We start from the raw sequence: 19541 nt of genomic DNA, 5'->3' as shown, positions 1-19541 counted from the left end.
AGGAAGATGCAGGCAAGAAGGTAATTAAACTCTTGGCTTTTCATGTGAAGCCCCCTAGAGGTTGGTTCATGAAGCTGCGGGATTGCATTTTCTCGGGACCACGGCTCGAGCTTTTCTGTTACTTGGAGCTTTAAAAATTATGCTTATTTGGCTCTTGCAGAGGACAATGTGCCAAAGGTGAGACACCCGTTGCTCCTCCTCTTTGGGATATCCCCAAATTAGCCCCAAGGCCCTGGTATATCATACAACCTTCCATTTGTGGTTAAGGTGCATCCAGAAGGAAGCAGAACAAAAGGAAGCAGAACAAAATATTGTCGAAGGCTTTCAACGGTCAGAGTTCATTGGTTCTTGTAGGTTATCCGGGCTGTGTAACCGTGGTCTTGGAATTCCAAGACCACGGTTACACAGCCCGGATAACCTACAAGAACCAATGAAGCAGAACAAGCTCCCTTGTAAGGCCTGCCCTAGTATGCTTGCATCTGCCTATGCCCATCTCTGGCACAAGCCCCAAGGCAGCACTCTGAACATCTCAGGCTTGGTTAGAATGCATCGGCCACTTACTTTGAAGTTTGACTTGAGATCCCAGCAAAAATGACAAATAACCTGATGTAGCATTTGGACTGGTGGAGGGCTGCAGATTTCTAGGCCTAATGGAATTTAACTGTTCTACACTGTAACTACTGGAGGGGATGAATATTCACTGTTCCAGCAAAGGAGTTTTACTGCTGTTGTACTCCAGTGGCTGAATGCTTCTCCTTACTGACTGGGAAGATACAGCACGTCTTTTTAAACAAGGCACAACAGCCCTTTGCAAGCTAGTCACTGTGCTGGGTTGTGTTCATGTCAAGGCACCGTGTGCACTCTAAACTGTTGCAGCTAGACGTCCTGCTGCTATTGCCTGTCCCGTGTCTCATTCTGTTCAGTTCCCTTAACATAGATTAAGAGCTTCAGGGGACTTTTGTTTATAGGAGATTAAGACTTCTAGAGTGGTTTCCACTGGGGGGAAAAACAGGAAGTTTGAACATGCTATCACCACCCTGCTTTTCTTGAGTGGGACAGCTATCACTCCTTCCTAACTGCCTTTCCTCATGGACCAACAAATAGGACTGAAAGATTTCAACCAGAGACTGGAAAGCAAGACTATTGCGGTGGTGGAAGGTTTGTTCTCACCAAACAAAGCCAGGCAATTGCAAACTCTCTTTATTAACATTTGTAATTTGCAAATACAGTACAAGAACATCAAAAATTCTTTTGTTCTGTAAAAAAAAATTAAATTACAGGTTTCCCTAAGTGCCATGAAACAATTTCCTCTATGAGAGATGCTGTGTGATCTGCTTTCATTTTTAAAAAACTCTTTACTATTTTATACTATATACAAATACCCACAAACAATTGAAAGTATCCCTCAGGAAAGTAACTCAAACTTCCACTGTTTACAACCATCAGCACGGTGGCTGTATATTTAACTTAGAGGGAAGGGGAAGTCCACCCCCAACAGCAGACTGAGAGAAGGTGATTTCTCTTCCTGCAAAGTAGCTAGAAACAGCATGCCTCACTGCCATCCTTCTTAGAAGTATGTTTGCACCTCTGCAAGATGAGGCTGCTGTCCACGGTGGGGAGGGGAGAAATCAAACACTACTCCGTGAGCATGATATCCACTCCAATTTGTGCCCTTTTCATTGTTCCTCAGACAAGTACTTCTGCACAGGTTCAGAGGGAGAGGAATCCACTGAGTGGGTGCCTCTGCCCAAGCCCCACTACACCTCAATGTCCATTAAGATCATTTCCTGCTGTTCTTCCAATGCTTCAAAACCATAACATGACCAGCTGTGGCACACGACAACTCCCCGGGGGACCCTGTGGCTGCCAAGATCCAGCCTGGCCCCACGACAGGATGAAGCTTCCTTCGCTAAAGTCAGGTCTTCCCAAGTCTGCAATCCATGTGGTCACCGAACAATGGCACACGTCCTGTGAGAAAGGGGAAAAAAGATGTTAAACCAAAACACTGGTTCCAAAGCCCTTGAAGGACCATCTTGCTGGGGGAAAAGTCCATTGAGACTAGAGAGAAGTCTAATTTGCTATACGATCAATGCCAATCTTTTGGGCGGGCGGCTTCTTAGGAATCAGGATAAGCCACAAAAATTAGGATGAACATTAAAAAAAAAAAAAAAAAAAAAACAGAGCAAAGACCAAGTCTCACTTATAATAATTGTTTTCTTCAGCTGAGTCTGAACTAGTTTCTCTACGGAAGAAAAGCCATAAACGTGCTACAACCTACAATAGAAGGACCCCACTGAACTCCTTCATGCCTTTTATGAAGTTAAATCTTTTCCTCTTCTGCCAAATGCCTTGATTTTCTGAAACTGAATCTTGGGGGGGGGGGAGGCTGAGGTGGCTAGAAGACTAGCTGGCAAACAGAGAGACAGATGTGCTTAAACGGAAGTTAAAAGCTTGCTCTTTTACCGAAATACACTTGAAACAGAGAATGGGTGGAGGGGAGGGCAGCTGACAGGCAAGGGAGCTTGCTAAAGCATGAAGAGTTATGAGCACACCCAGCACCACCAGGCAGCCTCAAGGGGAAAACATACTTGTGTTTCCCAGACCCGAGATCACCAGGCCTGGGGAGTCACGCTTTCCAGCAAGAGACGGCGTCCTTCCTCGTAATCGTCCTCGTCCACATTGACCAGCAGCCGAATAGCCTCCTGTCCCACTGCTTCTTTGAGCGAGTCTGTGATGAAGACCCCCTTCAGTGCCTCCAGCAGTGAGCCATTCATATAATCGCTCCAAAAGGCATCTAGGTAGGACAACTCTGAGAACTTGATATCGCAGATGATTGAGCCCAGGTCGCGAGATTTGAGGATGGTGTTGGACTGCCCGAAGACATCAAACTGACGCTCTAACCGGTTCTGCTTGTTCGAAATCACGTTCTGACGCAAGATGGGCTCATGCTCACAGTACTCTGCACGAACACGGAGCCTGATGTCTGAGCAGGACAGACGGAACAAAGAGAGGGGGAGGGAGGGAGAGAGAGAGAGACAGGCGCATTAGAGCTGCGGGTCATAAACAAAGCATGCAGACAAACACGCGATCATGCAGCGGTATTCCAGGACTGGGCTAATAGCCCTGAGCAGGTGTCGAACACAAAGGCCAACCATGCGGTAGGTTCAGGCCACTTGGGACTCCCGAAAGATTCAGGCTCCTTGAGATGGTCAGTCCCAGCAAAGGGTGTTCACACTCATCTTTGAAAGGTATCTTGGCACAAAGTTACAGCTGAACTTCACTAATGCCCATCCAACAGGATCCACACTCCAGGGCAACTGGACCATGTAATATACCCAATCCAAAACTGCACTTACCCGGTAGCAAGCACTATTGAATACAGTGGGGCATACTGCTGAGTAACTCTGCCTGCTGTTGAGCTGTTAAGATTAGATCAAGAGGAACACCCTGCCTGAATTCCCACCTCTCTAGACCAAACCCATCAAGTCTCATATTTTCCCTACCTTCATCACTAGTTTTAACAGTTGGCCCCAAAGGGGCATTCTTCAAAATACTGCCCCAACAGAAGACTTCCAACTATTTTGTGTCTGAAATCTTAATGTTACTCTCTACTCCAAACTACTAGGATTGCTACAGTTGTATATTTACAACAACTGAAGCTTCAATCTGAGCCTCTTCTTTATGAAGGGCCAATAACCCCCTTGACTTGGAGAAAAGGAAAGATCCGAGACATTTTGAACAAAATCTTAATGACGGAGACCTGTTTCTACAGCTGAGCTCTGTGCTTCCAACTAATTATATTCTGCCTATATGATGCGGACCAGGTGCAAGGTTCGCATACTACCATGTTGTAGATGTCTCAGAAATTAGTGAAGGCCAGCTGTAACCATGGGCACCAGAGGTGGAAGGACAGGTTTGTTTTGTTCAGTAGCCCAAAATCTCATCAGCATTTTAGCTGAAATTTGAAAGGTTCAAAAGGGAGGGAAAATGGAACAAATACAAAGTAGGATATGTTTTAAAAAATGAGGCAGGTGGTGTATTACATACGCTCAACAAGGCCGTCAGCTTTAATTTCTCTGTGTCTTGTGGTCATCACCTGTAGAAGCATTAACTCAAGAGTGCAGTCACAGCCCTTTACCAGCAACTTCATACGGCCTGGAGCCCACACCCACCCATGCCAGCTTGCTACAAGGCAGATTTTGCTAGCCGACTGCCAGAACACATCCCTTCTTTCCAGAAGGACAACAGCAGAGCTGTGCAGCCAATGGGATTTGACCAGATGACGTTATTTTACTCTGCAGCATATCAGCCAGGAAATGGCACCCTCTTGGTCCCCACGGAACAGACAGGGGTTGATACTACAAGCAGCTCCATCTCCACACACATGGTAACGCCTGGACACTTTGCATTTGAGGCAGAGATTATTATTGTTACTCTGTACACCGGCACCTGATTGCCATGATGGGGAAAGCAAATTAAACGAGCTCAGCTGTTGGGCCCACTGGAAACTGTTCCCATAACCCAACCAAAGCCTCCAACTCAATATGCTGGCTACAATTGAAGCAGCTGAGAGATTTAATTTTATTAGCACTGTATAGAGCTTAGATACACAATCTTTGCATCAATGTTTGGCACATTCAGATTTCATCAAAACAGCAAGCCCGCCCACTTTCCAACATCAACAGTACTCTGGAGTACAGAACGGCAGCAGCTGTCAGAGTTGGCGTTGTCACACTGGCACCCCTGGTGTCAAAGCCCCACTTAAATGACTGGGGCCTCTTTGCCCCCAAGAAAAGGATAAGAGCCTCAAATTATAGACTACAGGGAACAAACGCAGCCTTTCTCTCAGAACAGGCAGGACGTGTGTCAACTGCAAGGCTCCAGGAAAAAGCATTGTGCGTAACTGGCTCAAAAGAAGTAGGAATCAGTGACCTTGCCCAGCCAGGACTAATGCAAGCCCTGAGCAGCTGCGTCAAATTAAGACACTTGACCTACATGGGCAACAACTACAGCTGAGGCAGAACAAACACAACTGCACCCACCCAAAGCCTCCATATTTTAGCATGAAGGAACCAGCTAGAAATTCAGGCCCCAATCCCAGTGAAATAATCCCACTGTGGATATGGCTTAGGAGAGACATCTGAGAAATGTATCACTCAGCCCCATACTTGACAAGCTTCTCCTTATGTCTTTCCTCAAGTTTAAGTCACAGTAGCAAGACTGATGAAGCCTCCAAGTTTGTTATCAAAGTAGGGTGGTTTCAGAGAACGAGGCCTGTCACCTCATTGCTTAGGCAAACCCTTCGGCACATATCAAGCACTGTGATGCAGTTTTACAAGCCAAGATCAGAGGACCCAACGAGAAGTTGAGACTTTAAGGTACCAGTTTCCCAAAAGAGAAATGGAACCTACATATAATACCGACTCAGTTCTAATCCACAGACTACAATTTTCCCACTTAAGGCACACCAAGTCAAAGTTACAGGCCCGCAAAACTCCCATTACAGACAATTTAACCACATAACAATTCTCCCACTGAGTGGGAAGCAACGAGTCCCAGAGTCCACGGCTGTGTCCCTCACAGCTTGTTTAACAAGAGCACAGCAGGGTCCAGATGCAGGGTAGCTTCTAACATAGGAGAAGCAGTGAAGATGCAGCTGGAATAACCGTGAGGGTCACACTTAAGTTTTTGCTTTTTATTTTGCTTTTTATTTGCTTTTTTTTGTTTTTGTTTACCAGTGTCTGGTACTTGGCCCGCTTGCCTGGGCCAATACTTATGCTTTTCCAGGGATGAATTTCAACTGTGGACCGAGAAAAACATGGTTCAAGACTTTTAGCACATGGTAACATCAAGAAATAATTCTGAGATTCAATATGGCAAAAAAAGAGAACACAAAACGGTGTGAAAGAGCTTGGCTAACTTCTAGTTTAGTTGGAATGGACTGCTGCAGATACCGGACATGACAAGAGACCTCTCACTGCAAGGATTCACTATTTTAATGCCTTACTCTAGAAGGGCCAAGCAGCTTAAAGATCAATGCAGCGTCAGGCTCATCCTAATGTCAGATTAACTGGGGACGGGACAGTAAAACAATACCAAATGGATTTCAAGATGAACACAGTGAATAATCCCAGGCCTACTAAGGGTCAGCAGTTCATACATCCACCAGAAACAAAAGCTGACAAGCCAAAGGACAAACTGCTCAGGAAAACTGAGGGGACCGTTCTGCCCCAAGCAGAAAGGGATTAAACGGAACCCAAGAAAGAATCCATAACTGTTTACAGCAGCCTGATATCTGCAGCAGTAGGAATATACATAATTAAAGATACCACCCTGGATGTCACCTATTGGATCTATCGATCTGTCGTTGAGCAAAGCTTGCAAGGGATCAGTGCTTGAGACATCAACCACTGACAGCACCACAAGGGGCGCATCTCTCGCTGTTGCAGCACCCCAGCCTGTTTCCATCAGACCCTGCTGGAGGCTTGCGGCACAAGCCCCCTGCAGCGCCAGTCTGGAGTGGCTCTACACACTGTCACAAACCCAGAGGCTGCCGACCCAGCCTTGTCCCACTGAGCATCCCATCAGCCAACACACCTTTGCGAATTGGCTGTTCGAGGCTGGCATGCAGGATGGGGCAGCCCGCGGTTCCTCTAGAATTAAGGTAGCACACATTTAGACACAGATTTGCTTTCACAAAGAACCGGTGGAAACTTGGGGGTGCATGGATTCATTTACCTTTGCGAGACCATTCTGTGAGAGGAGAGCACACAAGAGAGACAGAGTCTCTTTATCATCAACTTTTGCTTAGTAACCTGGAATTTAAATGGTGGATTGAGAAAGAATTGGCAGAAATCAAGCAGCAACAAAAAAAAGATCATTTTGGGGGGGGTTGTTTTGCGGGTTTCGGTATCTAGGATCTAGTTCTGGCAGGCTGACAGAGCCCAGGAGGTTGCAATCTGGAGATGGGTATCAGACTCCAAAGTTTAGGCGTGCAACTCAAAGAGATTTTACAAAATGCAGAGCTCGTCTCAGAAGCAGCTCTCTGAATCAACGTGAGTCAACTCTGCTCTTGTGAAGCCAGATCACATTACAAAACATACAAGCAACAATCTAGTGTTGAATGGAGCTTACAGTTCGGTCCTTTTGCACCTACCCGGCAGAAGCCTTAGCTGCACCTTGGAGTTGCAGTTTTGACACTCATTGAATTATTTTTGAAACTTCTTCGTTAGAACCAATTGCCTGCAAATCGGTCAGATGGTAAGAGAGCGGTTTTGTGCATTTGCTTTTTTGTTTCACTTGCATTGCACTGACACAAAGACAACAGCACACTGAGCTATGCGAGGAGCCTAACACCAGCCCTTGGCACCTGCCTGCTGAGTGAGGGCCTCTTCAAATATTATGTTCGTGCAACACAAGAAGTGCTTTCCAGCAAAGAAAGTATGACAACTGTGTAGGTTGCCACATGTGACAGTCTACTTACAGATTCCGCGGTTTTCTGTACACAACTAAATTGTGCTCCACAGAAGAAGTGCATGATATTTGAAGTAGCCCTGAGTCACAGGAAGGGGATGGTATATGCTTGTCTTGGAGACAGACACTCTGTATCGACCTAGAAATTAAGTCTGGAACCTGAATGCATGGCACAGCAAAGTTTAATTCAAGGATCCAAAAATACCCTCAGCAATATAAGCCAAATCCCATTCAATGGCCAATCTTAATGGGCAAGTCAGCCCGTTTAGATAGTCACGCATACTATTTTTTAAAAACTGTCTGACATGTATATTTTATGCCATTAAAGGTTCAGGTATTGGTACAACTGGGAATTGTCTACAAAGTAAACTCCTAAAGCATATTACTTGGATAGCTGGATAGACAATGAAGTGTTCCAGGGCCACAGCTTTAACTGATGAGCATATTTAATTTTGGCCATGACCTAAGAGTGGGGACCAATCATTCAAAAGCTACACAACTACTTAATGCTATCCTATGGCATTTGTAAACCAGGTTTCTATAACAAATTCCTTGAAATCTAATCACAAGACCTTTTTATTGAGTTGCTTTGGTATGAAAGATAGTAGCCTCCCAACAAGTTTAATTTTGCTTTTAAAAAATTCAGCTTTACTCTGTTATTCAGTAAACTCTATTTTATGTTACTCAATATATTACCAACGGCTCCACATCTGGTCACTCTGAATCCAGAAGCTTTTCTTTTTAAAACTGCTTTACTTAAAAGAAATGTTGAACCTGCTTTTAATACAGTGGCCCAACTAAGATTTCCACAGCAAGAGGCATTCATAGAACTACATCAGGCACATTACTTCCTGAAAAGTTCTTTTGTTATCAGCATGGATTCCAGTGTGACAGAAGTGTGTGTACCTTCCTTTTGCCAGATTATCTGTGCTTCCCCTTTAGCCAGCTGACCTTCCCCACCTCACAACAGCAGCTAAGACTCAGGCTCTCTCCAAGACCAGCATATCAAGCGCAAGGGTGCAGTTCTTTAGCACTTTTCATACCCCCTCCTAGCAACTGGGCGTTAAAGGGCTACTAATCTTTATGCATTTTTGCCCTCGTTCACATAGCTTGCCCATCTGGAGAATTAACAGAAAAAATAGGTACAGACCAGATCACACTGGGAATTGAAGGCAACATATGGAGAAGTAGGCTGGTGCCTTCCCACCCTCATCCCAAAGAGGAGGCTAAAGCTCTCAATCTCCACTGCACTGGGGAAGAGCTACATCTTTAGAAGTGAACAGCAAGCCAAGACCTAAGGTCACTCACCAGAGAATGGGATGGCCTGCATTACAGAAATATATTTTTTCTCCCCCAACTCCGACCAAAGAGAGAATGAAAGATTGTTTAGATCCTTAACAGAAACCAAGTTGCTACTCAACATTTTAGAGTGGTTTCAAATGGGCTTCATAAAAAGACTCAGCGCAACCGAATAGAGGGAACCCCAAGAACACAACACACGTTAGGCAGATACCTACCACAGGTCACTTTAGTGGGCGTTTGGACTTCCTGCTTTGGAGCAGAAGCTGCTTTGGCTCCCCGCCGCCTACGGGGAGGAGCAGCCCTTGCCCGGCCTCTGCTTACTCGCTTCCTTTTGCTAGAGTTGGAGCCTAGAAAGGAAAAAAGGGGTCACCAGGAATTATTCAGCAAACTCAAAACCTGATAAATCAAAATTCCCACATAGCCTAACTTCAAATTCCTCTATGGCAGATATAATGTGAACCATTTACAATTCTTACCATTTGATTAAGAAAGATGATAAAAATTCAATAAAAATCTGTTAAGGTCACTGTGGTAACTGTAAGCACAATACAGTTGTGCTAACTACAGCAAGAGGCTTATACTTGCATAAAAGAAAAGGAATATTTACAAAGGGGTGAAAAAGTATCACTTCAAGTTATGCAGTCTACACACCTGTCTCCCACTGATCGTGCTGAGTGTCTGCAGAGGCTGAGTTGAGACAGTTGTCCACCTGTTGGTCAGATGATATGACAGATGGTCCATAGGTATACCTCTCAGGAGAAACTAAGATTTAAACAAAAGTCTGAAAGTCAAACAAAGTAATGCCCACTGCAATTGACAACCTAAGTTGGGCAAAGAAGTAATAACAACCTACTCAACCAGCTAGATAACCGTTGCTGAATCTAGTTCATTTTTATCCCACCCTTCCAACAAAGAACTCAGGATGATATAAATGGTTCTCCCTTCTTTTTAACCTTACAAATGTCTCTGTGACATGGGTGAAGTTGAACATGGGTGACTGGCCCACGGTCATCCAACATGTTTCATGGCAAAATAGAAGATATGAACATGGCTCTGCTAGATCAGAGACCAGTAGTTCTCAGACAAAGTGGGTCACAACCATCTTGCAGGTGAATTAGAAGGATTAAAATCCTGAATGTACACAGACGTTTCTGGGACCCTCTTCTCCCAGACGTAAGGAAAAGGGAGTGAAGCTTCCACAGTCACTCTTCAGCTGCTGCCTTTGCTCTGTATCCCCATTCAATCTCAAGTTATTGGCTTCCCCTCAATCACCACCAGTGCAAAAGGCACGGGTATAGTAGTCTATGCCCACTTCCATCTGGACCTGCACTGCCAACAATGGGGAGCCCCAACAAGCAGAGTAAGCTTAGATGTGTATGCTTCTTTTAAAAGCTTGAAAACATCTACCCAAGACTAAAGTATCTATTCACCCACAATTCTGAGATATGGAACGATGGATGCCCCTCATATCCTACTCCAGAATTCCTTGTCCTACCAGTGCTTGGCTAAACAGCTGGACTGCAAGCCAAGAGTCAGGGTGCTTAAAACCAAATGTTTTTTTCTCTTCCTCTAAATTCAGCAAGAATACCGTCTCCCTATTCTTATTCTTCATAGAAGTGTGTACAACACGCTCTAAGAGCCCAGTACCTGTACGCTGCCTTTTCAGAGTGACGTATGGCAGCAGATCGTGTCTTGTCAACACCCTCAGGAGCTGCAGCAGCTGTGTGAAGTTGGTTTCATCACACTTCCCTCTCCTTTCCAGCTCCTGGAGTAGCTCAACACCATTCTTGGGCCGCCGTCTGTTGGAAGCAATCTCCAGATTACCATCAGCCTTGCTTGAGTTACACCCACACTGATTCTTCCTCTTCCAGTTCTCTAGCATGGGTGAGGTGACTTCGGCGCCACCTTCCTCTGCTGCCACCACAGCCCAAAGGGCAGGATCCAGTGGGTGGGTCCAAGGCTGGGTCTCATCCAGAAGGAAAGAGAGCACATCCACATCATTCTCTGTGAGCTGGGAACCAATCACCTCAAACATGCGGTGCAGGGAAACCATCCCATAGTACTCTAAGCATTCTTCCTCCTCCCACATGTGGGAAAAGAGTGATCTCCTCATCTCAGCCATATGGAGTAGCTAACGTTATGAACTACAGGGGCAGTGTGTAATGCTTTGAACACTGAGGGAGAAGGAAGAGATGTGTCTCAAAGATTGTGTATGTCTTAGAGCCTTTTTAAAGAAAGCGGTTCAAGGCCTTGAGGAAAGATCCTTTTTGATTTCACAATGCTGCTGAAGACACACCTACAAAAGCAGAAAGGGGAACTTGTTAAACTGAGTTGCCAGAAATCTCACAAACCTGCAAAGAAAGAAAATTTGCCCTCCAGGGCTCTTCAAATCCCTCCAATATGATATCTCTTTTTTATTTTTATTTAATTCATTTATACCCTGCCTTTCTCCTCAATGGGGGCCCAAAGCAGCTAACATAATTTCCTTCTCCCTTTCATCCTCACAACAAGCCAATGAGGTAGGCTAGATTGAGAGCGTGTGGCTGGCCCAAGGTCACCCAGTGTGCTTCCAAGGCAGGAGGGGGTATTTGAGCCTGGACCCCCCCACTTATACGAGTCCTAAACTCCTAATCACTATAATACACTGGCTCTCTTATACAACATATATTACATACCACAATACACCTTCTGTGCCTGGCCTAAGAAGGGCTGCCGAGCGGCAGCTTCCAGCGCGCCAATCGGCCGCAAGAGGGCAGCAGCCGGCGCCGCCGAAGCCGCCCCTCCCACCCAGGGGCCAAGCGCCGCTCCGTCCAGGTGCGGACAGGCCCGGCGCCTGAGGCTCTGCCCCGCCCTGGGCCAGCACCCGCCCCGCAGCTTCTCTCCTCCCCTTCGTTCGTCACAGGGAGAGGCTCCGCCCCCTCGGCGCGTCGGCTCCCTGGCCCCGCCCACATCCCGTGTTTTTCCGCCTCACAATCCGACGCAGTTTACCTCAAAGGCTCTAATGCTGACGCGCCCGGAGCCCACCTATTTCCTCACTCCCGCCGCCCCCGCCCCAGTATTTTCCCATTCTCCTCTCACGGGCGTTTCCCTCTGCCCGCCTCGGCCTTTCCTCCCCTCCCCCAATCAACGGGCCTTTCCTCGCCTGGCCCCTCCGCCGGCCCTTGCCACCCACCATTCCAAACACGCCTTGCCGCCCTTTACCTTTCCTCTCTATCACATTTCATTATCGTCTTATTTTCCCCCCGGCCCCCACTTACTGCGGCTTCCAACCGCCACAGCTGTCGACGCCGTCGTTTATCTCTTTCTGGTAGCTTCGATGCGTCTGCGCCTGCGCCGACTCAAACGCCTCCTCGACTACCTTACTGCGCATGCGCCCAAGCGCGTAGGTGGAGTGTTTTTCTCCCCCTTCCTACCTGCTCCGTTCGCTTCCTTCTACTGCCTACCGCGCAGGCGCCCGCCGGCAGTGGAAGGAAGAAAATAACCGTCAGCGGCGCGTGCGTTCCTTTCCCCTCCTCCGCTCACGCGGATGAACGGCTAGCAGCCTCGTGATCAGTGGGGTGGGAGGGGCTAAACGAACGCCGGTCCCTTCGCTTTGAGAACAATGAGGCTCTGATGGGGGCGCGTGGCAAGAGGCAGGCTGTACTGTTGGTCTCACTTCAGGCTACTTGCGTTTCTAACGTTAGAGAATACGAAGCGACGTCACTTTTTTGTACGTTCCCCACCCGACGCAAAGTGCTGAGATGTCTACGTAAACGGCACGCGCAGTGTCGAGGCGACGGCGGTTGTGTAAGCGAGGGGTCCGCAGGAGCTCTTGGAGTTACGTAATCGGCGTACGAGGAGGAGGGGAAACGCCTATCTCCCCCCTCGTGATTGGGTGGGTCCAAACAAACACCCACCAACGCCTCCCCGCCGCCGTCTAGAGCGGCCCCCGCTCAGCCCCGCCTTCGCTCCTCCCCCCCGCTTCAGGTTTGGACGGCAGTTACGTCACCGAGCCCCTCGAACCGAACCGCCCCTTTAGTATCAAGGCCGCTGATTGGCTCCACCGGGGTTGGGGAGAGGGGCAGGCTTTGAGAGGGCGCGGTGCAGCCTAGGCCAAACCGGGCCCGTGTGAGAGGAAGACACCGCCGCCGGGGTGAAAGCAGGCCGCGGTGGCAGTGGGGCTGGGCCCACGGGCCGGGTGAGTGCCCCTGTCCCCCACCCAGCTGCGGCCTGGGCAGGGGTGTGTGGATGGGGGTGGGGGTGTCGGAGAGCCCCCCCCATGCGCCCCCTCAGCTCCCTCCTTCAGAGGAACCACATTGAAGAGACGCGGAGAGAATGAATAGCCGTTGGGGGTGGGGGGTACGGGGACCCCGCGGGTCTGTCACGCGTCTTTTCTCCCATTAGCCTCTCAGGTTATGTATTGCTGGACCAGAGCCCTGAAGTCCAGCATGTGCTTTCACACACTGGTCCATCGGTTGCATACAGCACAGAGAGGCCAGGACCCTTCCCCGTCTTAGCACTGGTTATTCAGAGATTGACTGCTTCTGCCTGTGGAGGTTTCCTTTAGCTGCTGATAGACCTCTCTTCCACGACTCTGCATGAGACACTAGGTTGAAGGCCCAAACTCCACCCACTAGCAGTGAATCCCACAGTTGAGTTACTCATTGGGTGAAGAAGTACTTCCTTTTGGCTTTCCTTAACCTGTGTGTGTAAAGTGCCATCAAATTGCAGCTGGCTTATGCCGACCCCATAGGGCTTTCAAGGCAAGAGATGGTTTGGCATTGCTTGCCTCTGCATAGCGACCCTGGACTTCCTGGGTGTTCTCCCATCCAAATACCTGAACCTAATGTCCATCATCTGACACAGGAAGAAAAAATTCTCCATCCTGTTCATAATTTTATAAGCCTCTTATCGTGCCTCCTGCCAAGTACCAGTGTGGTGCTGTGGTTAAGAGTGTCACATTAGAATCTGGAAGACCCAGGTTCAAATCCCCATTTGTGCCATGGTTGACCTTGGGCCAGTCTCACACTTAGCCTAACCTACCTCTCAGGGTTGTTGCGAGGATAAAATGGAGGAGAGGGGAATGACAAACTGCTTTTGGTTTTTATTGGGGGGAAAGGTGGGGTATAAATGAGTAAATCTTCCCACACTCCCTTTCAGCTATTTGCCTCACCCCTCTCTCTACTGTTTGCAGGCATTATGGAAGAAGATCTGGCTTCTCTGTTCTTCCAGCAGCAGTATATGTGCTCAGAGTGTGGGCGTCTCTACAACACTTTGGAAGAGGTGCTGATCCACCAGGAGGGACACCTAGCAGAACCCTATGAGCTTCCCGCAGCTGCCACTGCTGTGGACTCCGAGCCCCAACAGGGCAGCCGTTACCAGTGCCTGGAATGCGGGTGTGTCCTTTTGTCACCAGACGAACTGCTAGCCCACCAAGAAGTTCACCCCAGGGAGGTGCCGAGCCAGCCCCCACCTCCGCCAGCTACCGCGGGACAGATCCGCTACCAGTGCAATGAGTGTAATAAACTGTTTCCCTCCACGAGCCTGTGGCTGGTGCACAGGCAAACACACCTGAAGCAAGAGGCTCCATGGGAGTCCCAGCTGTCATCCTGCCCGACAGCTCCTTCACCGCCTGCCCACTTGCCAGTTTTGCAACCTCCCCTACCGTATTCCCCGCTTTCCTCCCAGCCTGCTCTGCCCATCCATCCCTACGAGTGCTCAGAGTGCACCCGTCTGTTCCCGACGCCAGAAGAACTGCTGGAGCACCAAGGTGAGCATTTCACGGAGATTGAGAAAGAGAGCGGGGAAGCACCTGAGGCCACGGTGCAGGAGACTGGCAGTCCGCACACGTCCCCAGTGCAAGGCCCCGAGGAGCCTCCCGCAGCAGTTCCCTCTCCTCCGGCCTTCTGCTGCAGTGAATGCCAACAAGCCTTTAGTACAGCGGAGGAGCTGCGGCGGCACCAACAGGAGCACCTTAGCACCAGCGAGGAGTTTCTGTGCGGCGAGTGCCAGCGCGGCTTCACCACGGCCAAGCGGTTGTTAGCCCACCAGCGGGTCCATGTAGATGGCACCTACGAATGCCCCAACTGCAACAAGATCTTCAAGAAGGCAGCATCCCTCGAGCAGCACATGCGTATCCACAAGGGGGAGGCGCTCTACCTCTGCATGGACTGTGGGCTGGGCTTCTCCACCGAGATGACCTTGATCGTGCACCGGAAGAGCCACACGGCCAACCCCCTGCACCGCTGCCACTGCGGCAAAACCTTCAGCAACATGACCAAGTTTCTCTACCACCGTCGCACCCATGCTGGGAAGAGCGGGGTCCCCCCTGCTCGCGGGGCAGGAGATCACGTAGCCAGCCAGCCTCCTGAGCCTCTGCCCGCCACAGAATCTGCTGTGAATGGCTCTTCCTCCTCATCTCCCAGCACAGGGACTGCCATGGAGGAGGCCAGCGCTGGCTTCCTGTGCCCTCAGTGTGGAAAGGTGTTTTCCACCCACATCCGGATGGTGCGGCACAAACGGGTAGTTCACGTTCTGGAGCGCAAGCACAAATGTCCCACATGTGGCAAAAAGTTTAAGAAGCTGGTGCACGTGCGCAACCACCTGCGGACACACACAGGGGAAAGGCCTTTCCAGTGCTCAGAGTGTGGCAAGACTTTCGTCTCCCAGGCGAACCTGGCCAGACACCACGTGACACACACTGGAGAGCGCCCCTACCAGTGCCAGGTTTGCGACAAGCGCTTCACCCAGTCCTCTAACCTTCGCCAGCACCGCCTCTTGCACGCAGCCCCCAACGGCGAAGGGCCCCAGTCAGCTGTGCAGACCACAAATGCAGACTGCTTGGCCTTCCCTTGTCCAGACTGTGACAAACGCTTTCCACGCCGTCACCTCCTGGAACTGCACCGACTTAGCCATTCTGGGCTGGAGCCACAGCGCTGCCCAGACTGCGGGGTTCTTGTTGTGTTGACTTCCAAGTCACAGGATCACCGCTGCGGCAGGCGCCGGAAGCATGCAACAGCACAGTTTTACCCCTGCCTGTTGTGCGGCAAGTACATGGGCTCCTTGGCAAAGCTGGCCATGCACCAGATGGTCCATTCGGGCCAGCGCCCTCACCTCTGCCCGATTTGTGGGAAGGCCTTCACCACTGCCAGCGGGCTGAGCAGACACCAACAGCGCCATGCTGGCCTGCGGCCTCACAAGTGCCCCATCTGTGGCAAGAGCTTCGTCGCGGCCTCCGGGCTGCAGCTGCACCAGCGTATCCACACAGGTGAACGCCCTTTCCCTTGCCCGGACTGTGGCAAGGCTTTCCGACAAGCCACCCACCTGCAGGAACACAGGCGCCTGCACACAGGGGAGCGCCCCTACCTTTGCCCAGACTGCGGCAAGGCCTTTGTGCAGTCTATGCACTTGGCTGAGCATCGGCGCATCCACACGGGTGAGCGCCCCCACCCCTGCCCCGTGTGCCCCAAGACCTTTAAGACACTTTCCAACCTACGTAGTCACCGCAAGACCCACACGCAGCTGGTGGTTGACCAGGGTGTGCTCCAGTCGGCTGGGTCCTTCGCGGCGACCTGCCAGCCCACCCATGCTATCATGTGTACGGAATTTGGGGAGACCATTGCGATCATAGAGAGTGCCGAGCCGCTCCCCTTGGGGGGAACAATAGAGATTTATGAGGCTACTCTTGAAGGCAACATCCAGGTTAACGCCTTTGTATAGGAGCTGAGCATTTCTTAGCATTTCCTTGCACAAGGGCTCCATGCATGTGGGAAGCGGAGCCCAGTTGCCTTCATTCCATGCATCAGTCCAGCTTGAGTCTGCCAGCACTTGCGCGCCAGTCACATGGTGCCCTAACAGAACCTGTTCAGTTGGTGTTGGGGCCAACCCCCCCCCCTTACTCAACATGCCTCGCCTGGAGGATTTCTTGAACATTGCTTTTTTTGTGTGCAGGGTGTGGTGCCAGAGAATGGGCTGTGATGTTTGGTACCCTCCCAACCTCACATTTATTGTAAATAAAAAGTTCTGTTATATTCAGTTAAGAAGACTCTCCAGTTTCATTTCAGCCTAGGTGGAGCTATAAAATCATTTCCTAGCATCAGTGTGTGTTCCTGCTGATCCTTTCCTCCTAAATCCACACTCTGCTGTGCCCTGGGTTCCCAGGCTAATAGTAGTGTTTCCCCTCAACAATAGAGAAATAAAACCAAGGCCTTTTTATGGCAGAGTACTGATAAAAGTAGGAGGCTTTAGGTAGATATCCAATCTCAGCCAGGGTTCAGGTCTAAATAAGTTTAAAAAATGGATTCCTGGGCATTAGGTATGGCAATGAAAGAGAAGGTAATATAGGGAAAGTTCTTATTTCTGTGGCCCTGAACACACATATACACATGAAGTCGCTTGCTGAATGGTCAGTCACATTACTGTTCTGACTTGGACTGGGTATCCTGGATCTACTACTGGATCTTCTGAAGCCCTTGTAGTTTTATGCCTTTCTACACAAAAAGTTGCAGCAGATGTCAAAGGTCCTTATCAGGGCAGTTTGAAAAATGTTCCCAGTTGTGGCAGACCACCTATAAGGGCTACATGGTTGGGAAGGCCAATTGCCTTGACACTTCCTGTGAAAATAGTTTCCGAGGGTAGCCATGTTCTGCAGTAGAACAGCTAGATGCAAGTCTCATAGTGCCTTAGAAGCCATAAGGTTTTTTTGGGTATAAGCTTTCAAGAGTCATAGAATCATAGAAGAGTTGGAAGGGACCACCAGGGTCATCTAGTCCAACCCCCTGCACAATGCAGGAAATTCACAACTACCTCCCCCACACCCCCAGTGATCCCTACTCCACGTCCAGAAGCTGGCAAAAAAAACCCTCCAAGATTCCTGGCCAATCTGGCCTGGAGGAAAATTGTTTCTTGACCCCAAAGTGGCAATCAGTGTTTCCCTGGGCATGTAAGAAGGGGCTATGAGAGTCAAGCACTGACACGAGTTCTTTCAGTACCCTTGGATGCAATTCATCTGGCCCCGAGGACTTAAGTTTCATTTAAAGAAATGAGGTGTTTATGTACTACCCCTATGCCGATCCTAGGCTGCAACTCCCCTCATTTGTTCTTTTTTTGCCATATTAAACTATTTCCCTCACAAGAGAAAACTGAGGAAAAGTAGGAATTGAGCAGTTTTGCCTTCTCTTTGGCACCTGTTACAATTTAACTTTCCTGTCCCTACTATGGCTCTACCATGTCCTTGTTTTTCTTACTCTGAACCTAACAAAAGAACCCTTTTTTGTTTAACATTTCTTGCTAGTCTAAGCATACTGAGCTTTAGCTTTCCTAACACTCTCCCTACAAACATAGGTTGTTTATATTCATTCTTAATTATAAGACCCTCCTTCCATTTCCTAAATGAGTCTTTTATTTCTCATATCTTTAAAAAGCAGTTTATGGAGCAACCCTGGATTCTTTAGGCTGCTCCCATTTTTCTTTCTAATAGGAATTGTTTGTGATTGTGCCTTCAGTATTTTGCTTTTAAGAAACTCCCACTCCTCTTGAACTCCCTTCTCCTTAAATATTTCTGACCATGGAATTCTTACCCAGCGTAGCTTTAAGTTTGTTAAAATTTGATTCCCTAAAGTCCAACCTATATGGCTGACTATATACAGCTTTTCCCTTGCCCAATATTGTAAATTCCAAAATTACATGATCACTACTACCCAGGGTGCCCACTACTTTCAGTGTCAACCAGTTCTTCCCTGTCGGTGAGAATCAAGTCCAAAATAGCAGACCCCATTGTTTCCCTCTCCACTTTCTGGATAATGAAGTTGTCAGCAAGATGAGTCAGGAACTGACCTTTCACTTTTAGCAGAGCTGAACTTCCAACAGATATTGTCGAAGGCTTTCACGGTCAGAGTTCATTGGTTCTTGTAGGTTATCCGGGCTGTGTAACCGTGGTCTTGGAATTTTCTTTCCTGACGTTTCGCCAGCAACTGTGGCAGGCATCTTCAGAGTAGTAACACTGAAGGACAGTGTCTCTCAGTGTCAAGGGTGTAGGAAGAGTAATATATAGTCAGAAAGGGGTTGGGTTTGAGCTGAGTATTGTCCTGCAAAAGTATTGTCCTGTAAGTATCAAGATAATGTGCTAATGAGGGTATGGTATGTTAATATGGAACCATTGTATCCTGAAGTGATCTGTTAATGTGTGTAATCCAAAACTAATCTGTATGGCTATTGTTGAATGTTGTCTTTGTCTGGAGGTTTTTCAGGGCAGGAAGCCAAGCCTTATTCATTCTTAAACTCTCCTCTTTTCTGTTAAAGTTGTGCTGATGTTTATGAATTTCAATGGCTTCTCTGTGCAATCTGACAAAATAGTTGGTAGAATTGTCCAGTCTTTCAGTGTCTTGGAATAAGACCCTGTGTCCTGTTTGTGTCAGTCCATGTTCAGCCACTGCTGATTTCTCAGGTTGGCCAAGTCTGCAGTATCTTTCATGTTCTTTTATCCTTGTTTGTATGCTGCGTTTTGTGGTCCCGATGTAGCTGTGCAGCTGTGGAGAAGTTTACATCGGGACCACAAAACGCAGCATACAAACAAGGATAAAAGAACATGAAAGATACTGCAGACTTGGCCAACCTGAGAAATCAGCAGTGGCTGAACATGGACTGACACAAACAGGACACAGGGTCTTATTCCAAGACACTGAAAGACTGGACAATTCTACCAACTATTTTGTCAGATTGCACAGAGAAGCCATTGAAATTCATAAACATCAGCACAACTTTAACAGAAAAGAGGAGAGTTTAAGAAT

The 19541-nt window shown here is 48.5% G+C and overlaps 2 protein-coding genes across 2 annotated transcripts; one reads left to right on the top strand and one right to left on the bottom strand.

The window, feature by feature from the left end:
• Positions 1–2595: 2595 nt before the first annotated feature.
• Positions 2596–10913, bottom strand: DEDD2 (death effector domain containing 2). Its single transcript, XM_056847520.1, has 4 exons — positions 10423–10913; positions 9427–9537; positions 8991–9122; positions 2596–2983 (listed from the first exon to the last, which is right to left on the bottom strand). Exons 1-4 carry the CDS (start codon positions 10895–10897, stop codon positions 2610–2612), a joined length of 1092 nt encoding a protein of 363 aa, XP_056703498.1. The 5' UTR covers positions 10898–10913; the 3' UTR covers positions 2596–2609.
• Positions 10914–12922: 2009 nt separating this feature from the next.
• On the top strand, positions 12923–16473 carry LOC130475831 (zinc finger protein 526-like). Its single transcript, XM_056847703.1, has 2 exons — positions 12923–12952; positions 13949–16473. The coding sequence occupies exon 2, from the start codon at positions 13954–13956 to the stop codon at positions 16471–16473; it is 2520 nt and encodes an 839-aa protein (XP_056703681.1). The 5' UTR covers positions 12923–12952; positions 13949–13953.
• Positions 16474–19541: the final 3068 nt, after the last annotated feature.

Source organism: Euleptes europaea, chromosome 3 (genome assembly GCF_029931775.1).
Source record: "Euleptes europaea isolate rEulEur1 chromosome 3, rEulEur1.hap1, whole genome shotgun sequence".
NCBI classification, from domain to species: domain Eukaryota; kingdom Metazoa; phylum Chordata; class Lepidosauria; order Squamata; family Sphaerodactylidae; genus Euleptes; species Euleptes europaea.
Note: the sequence above shows the minus strand (reverse complement) of the source record. Positions and strands in the feature narration are given on the sequence as shown.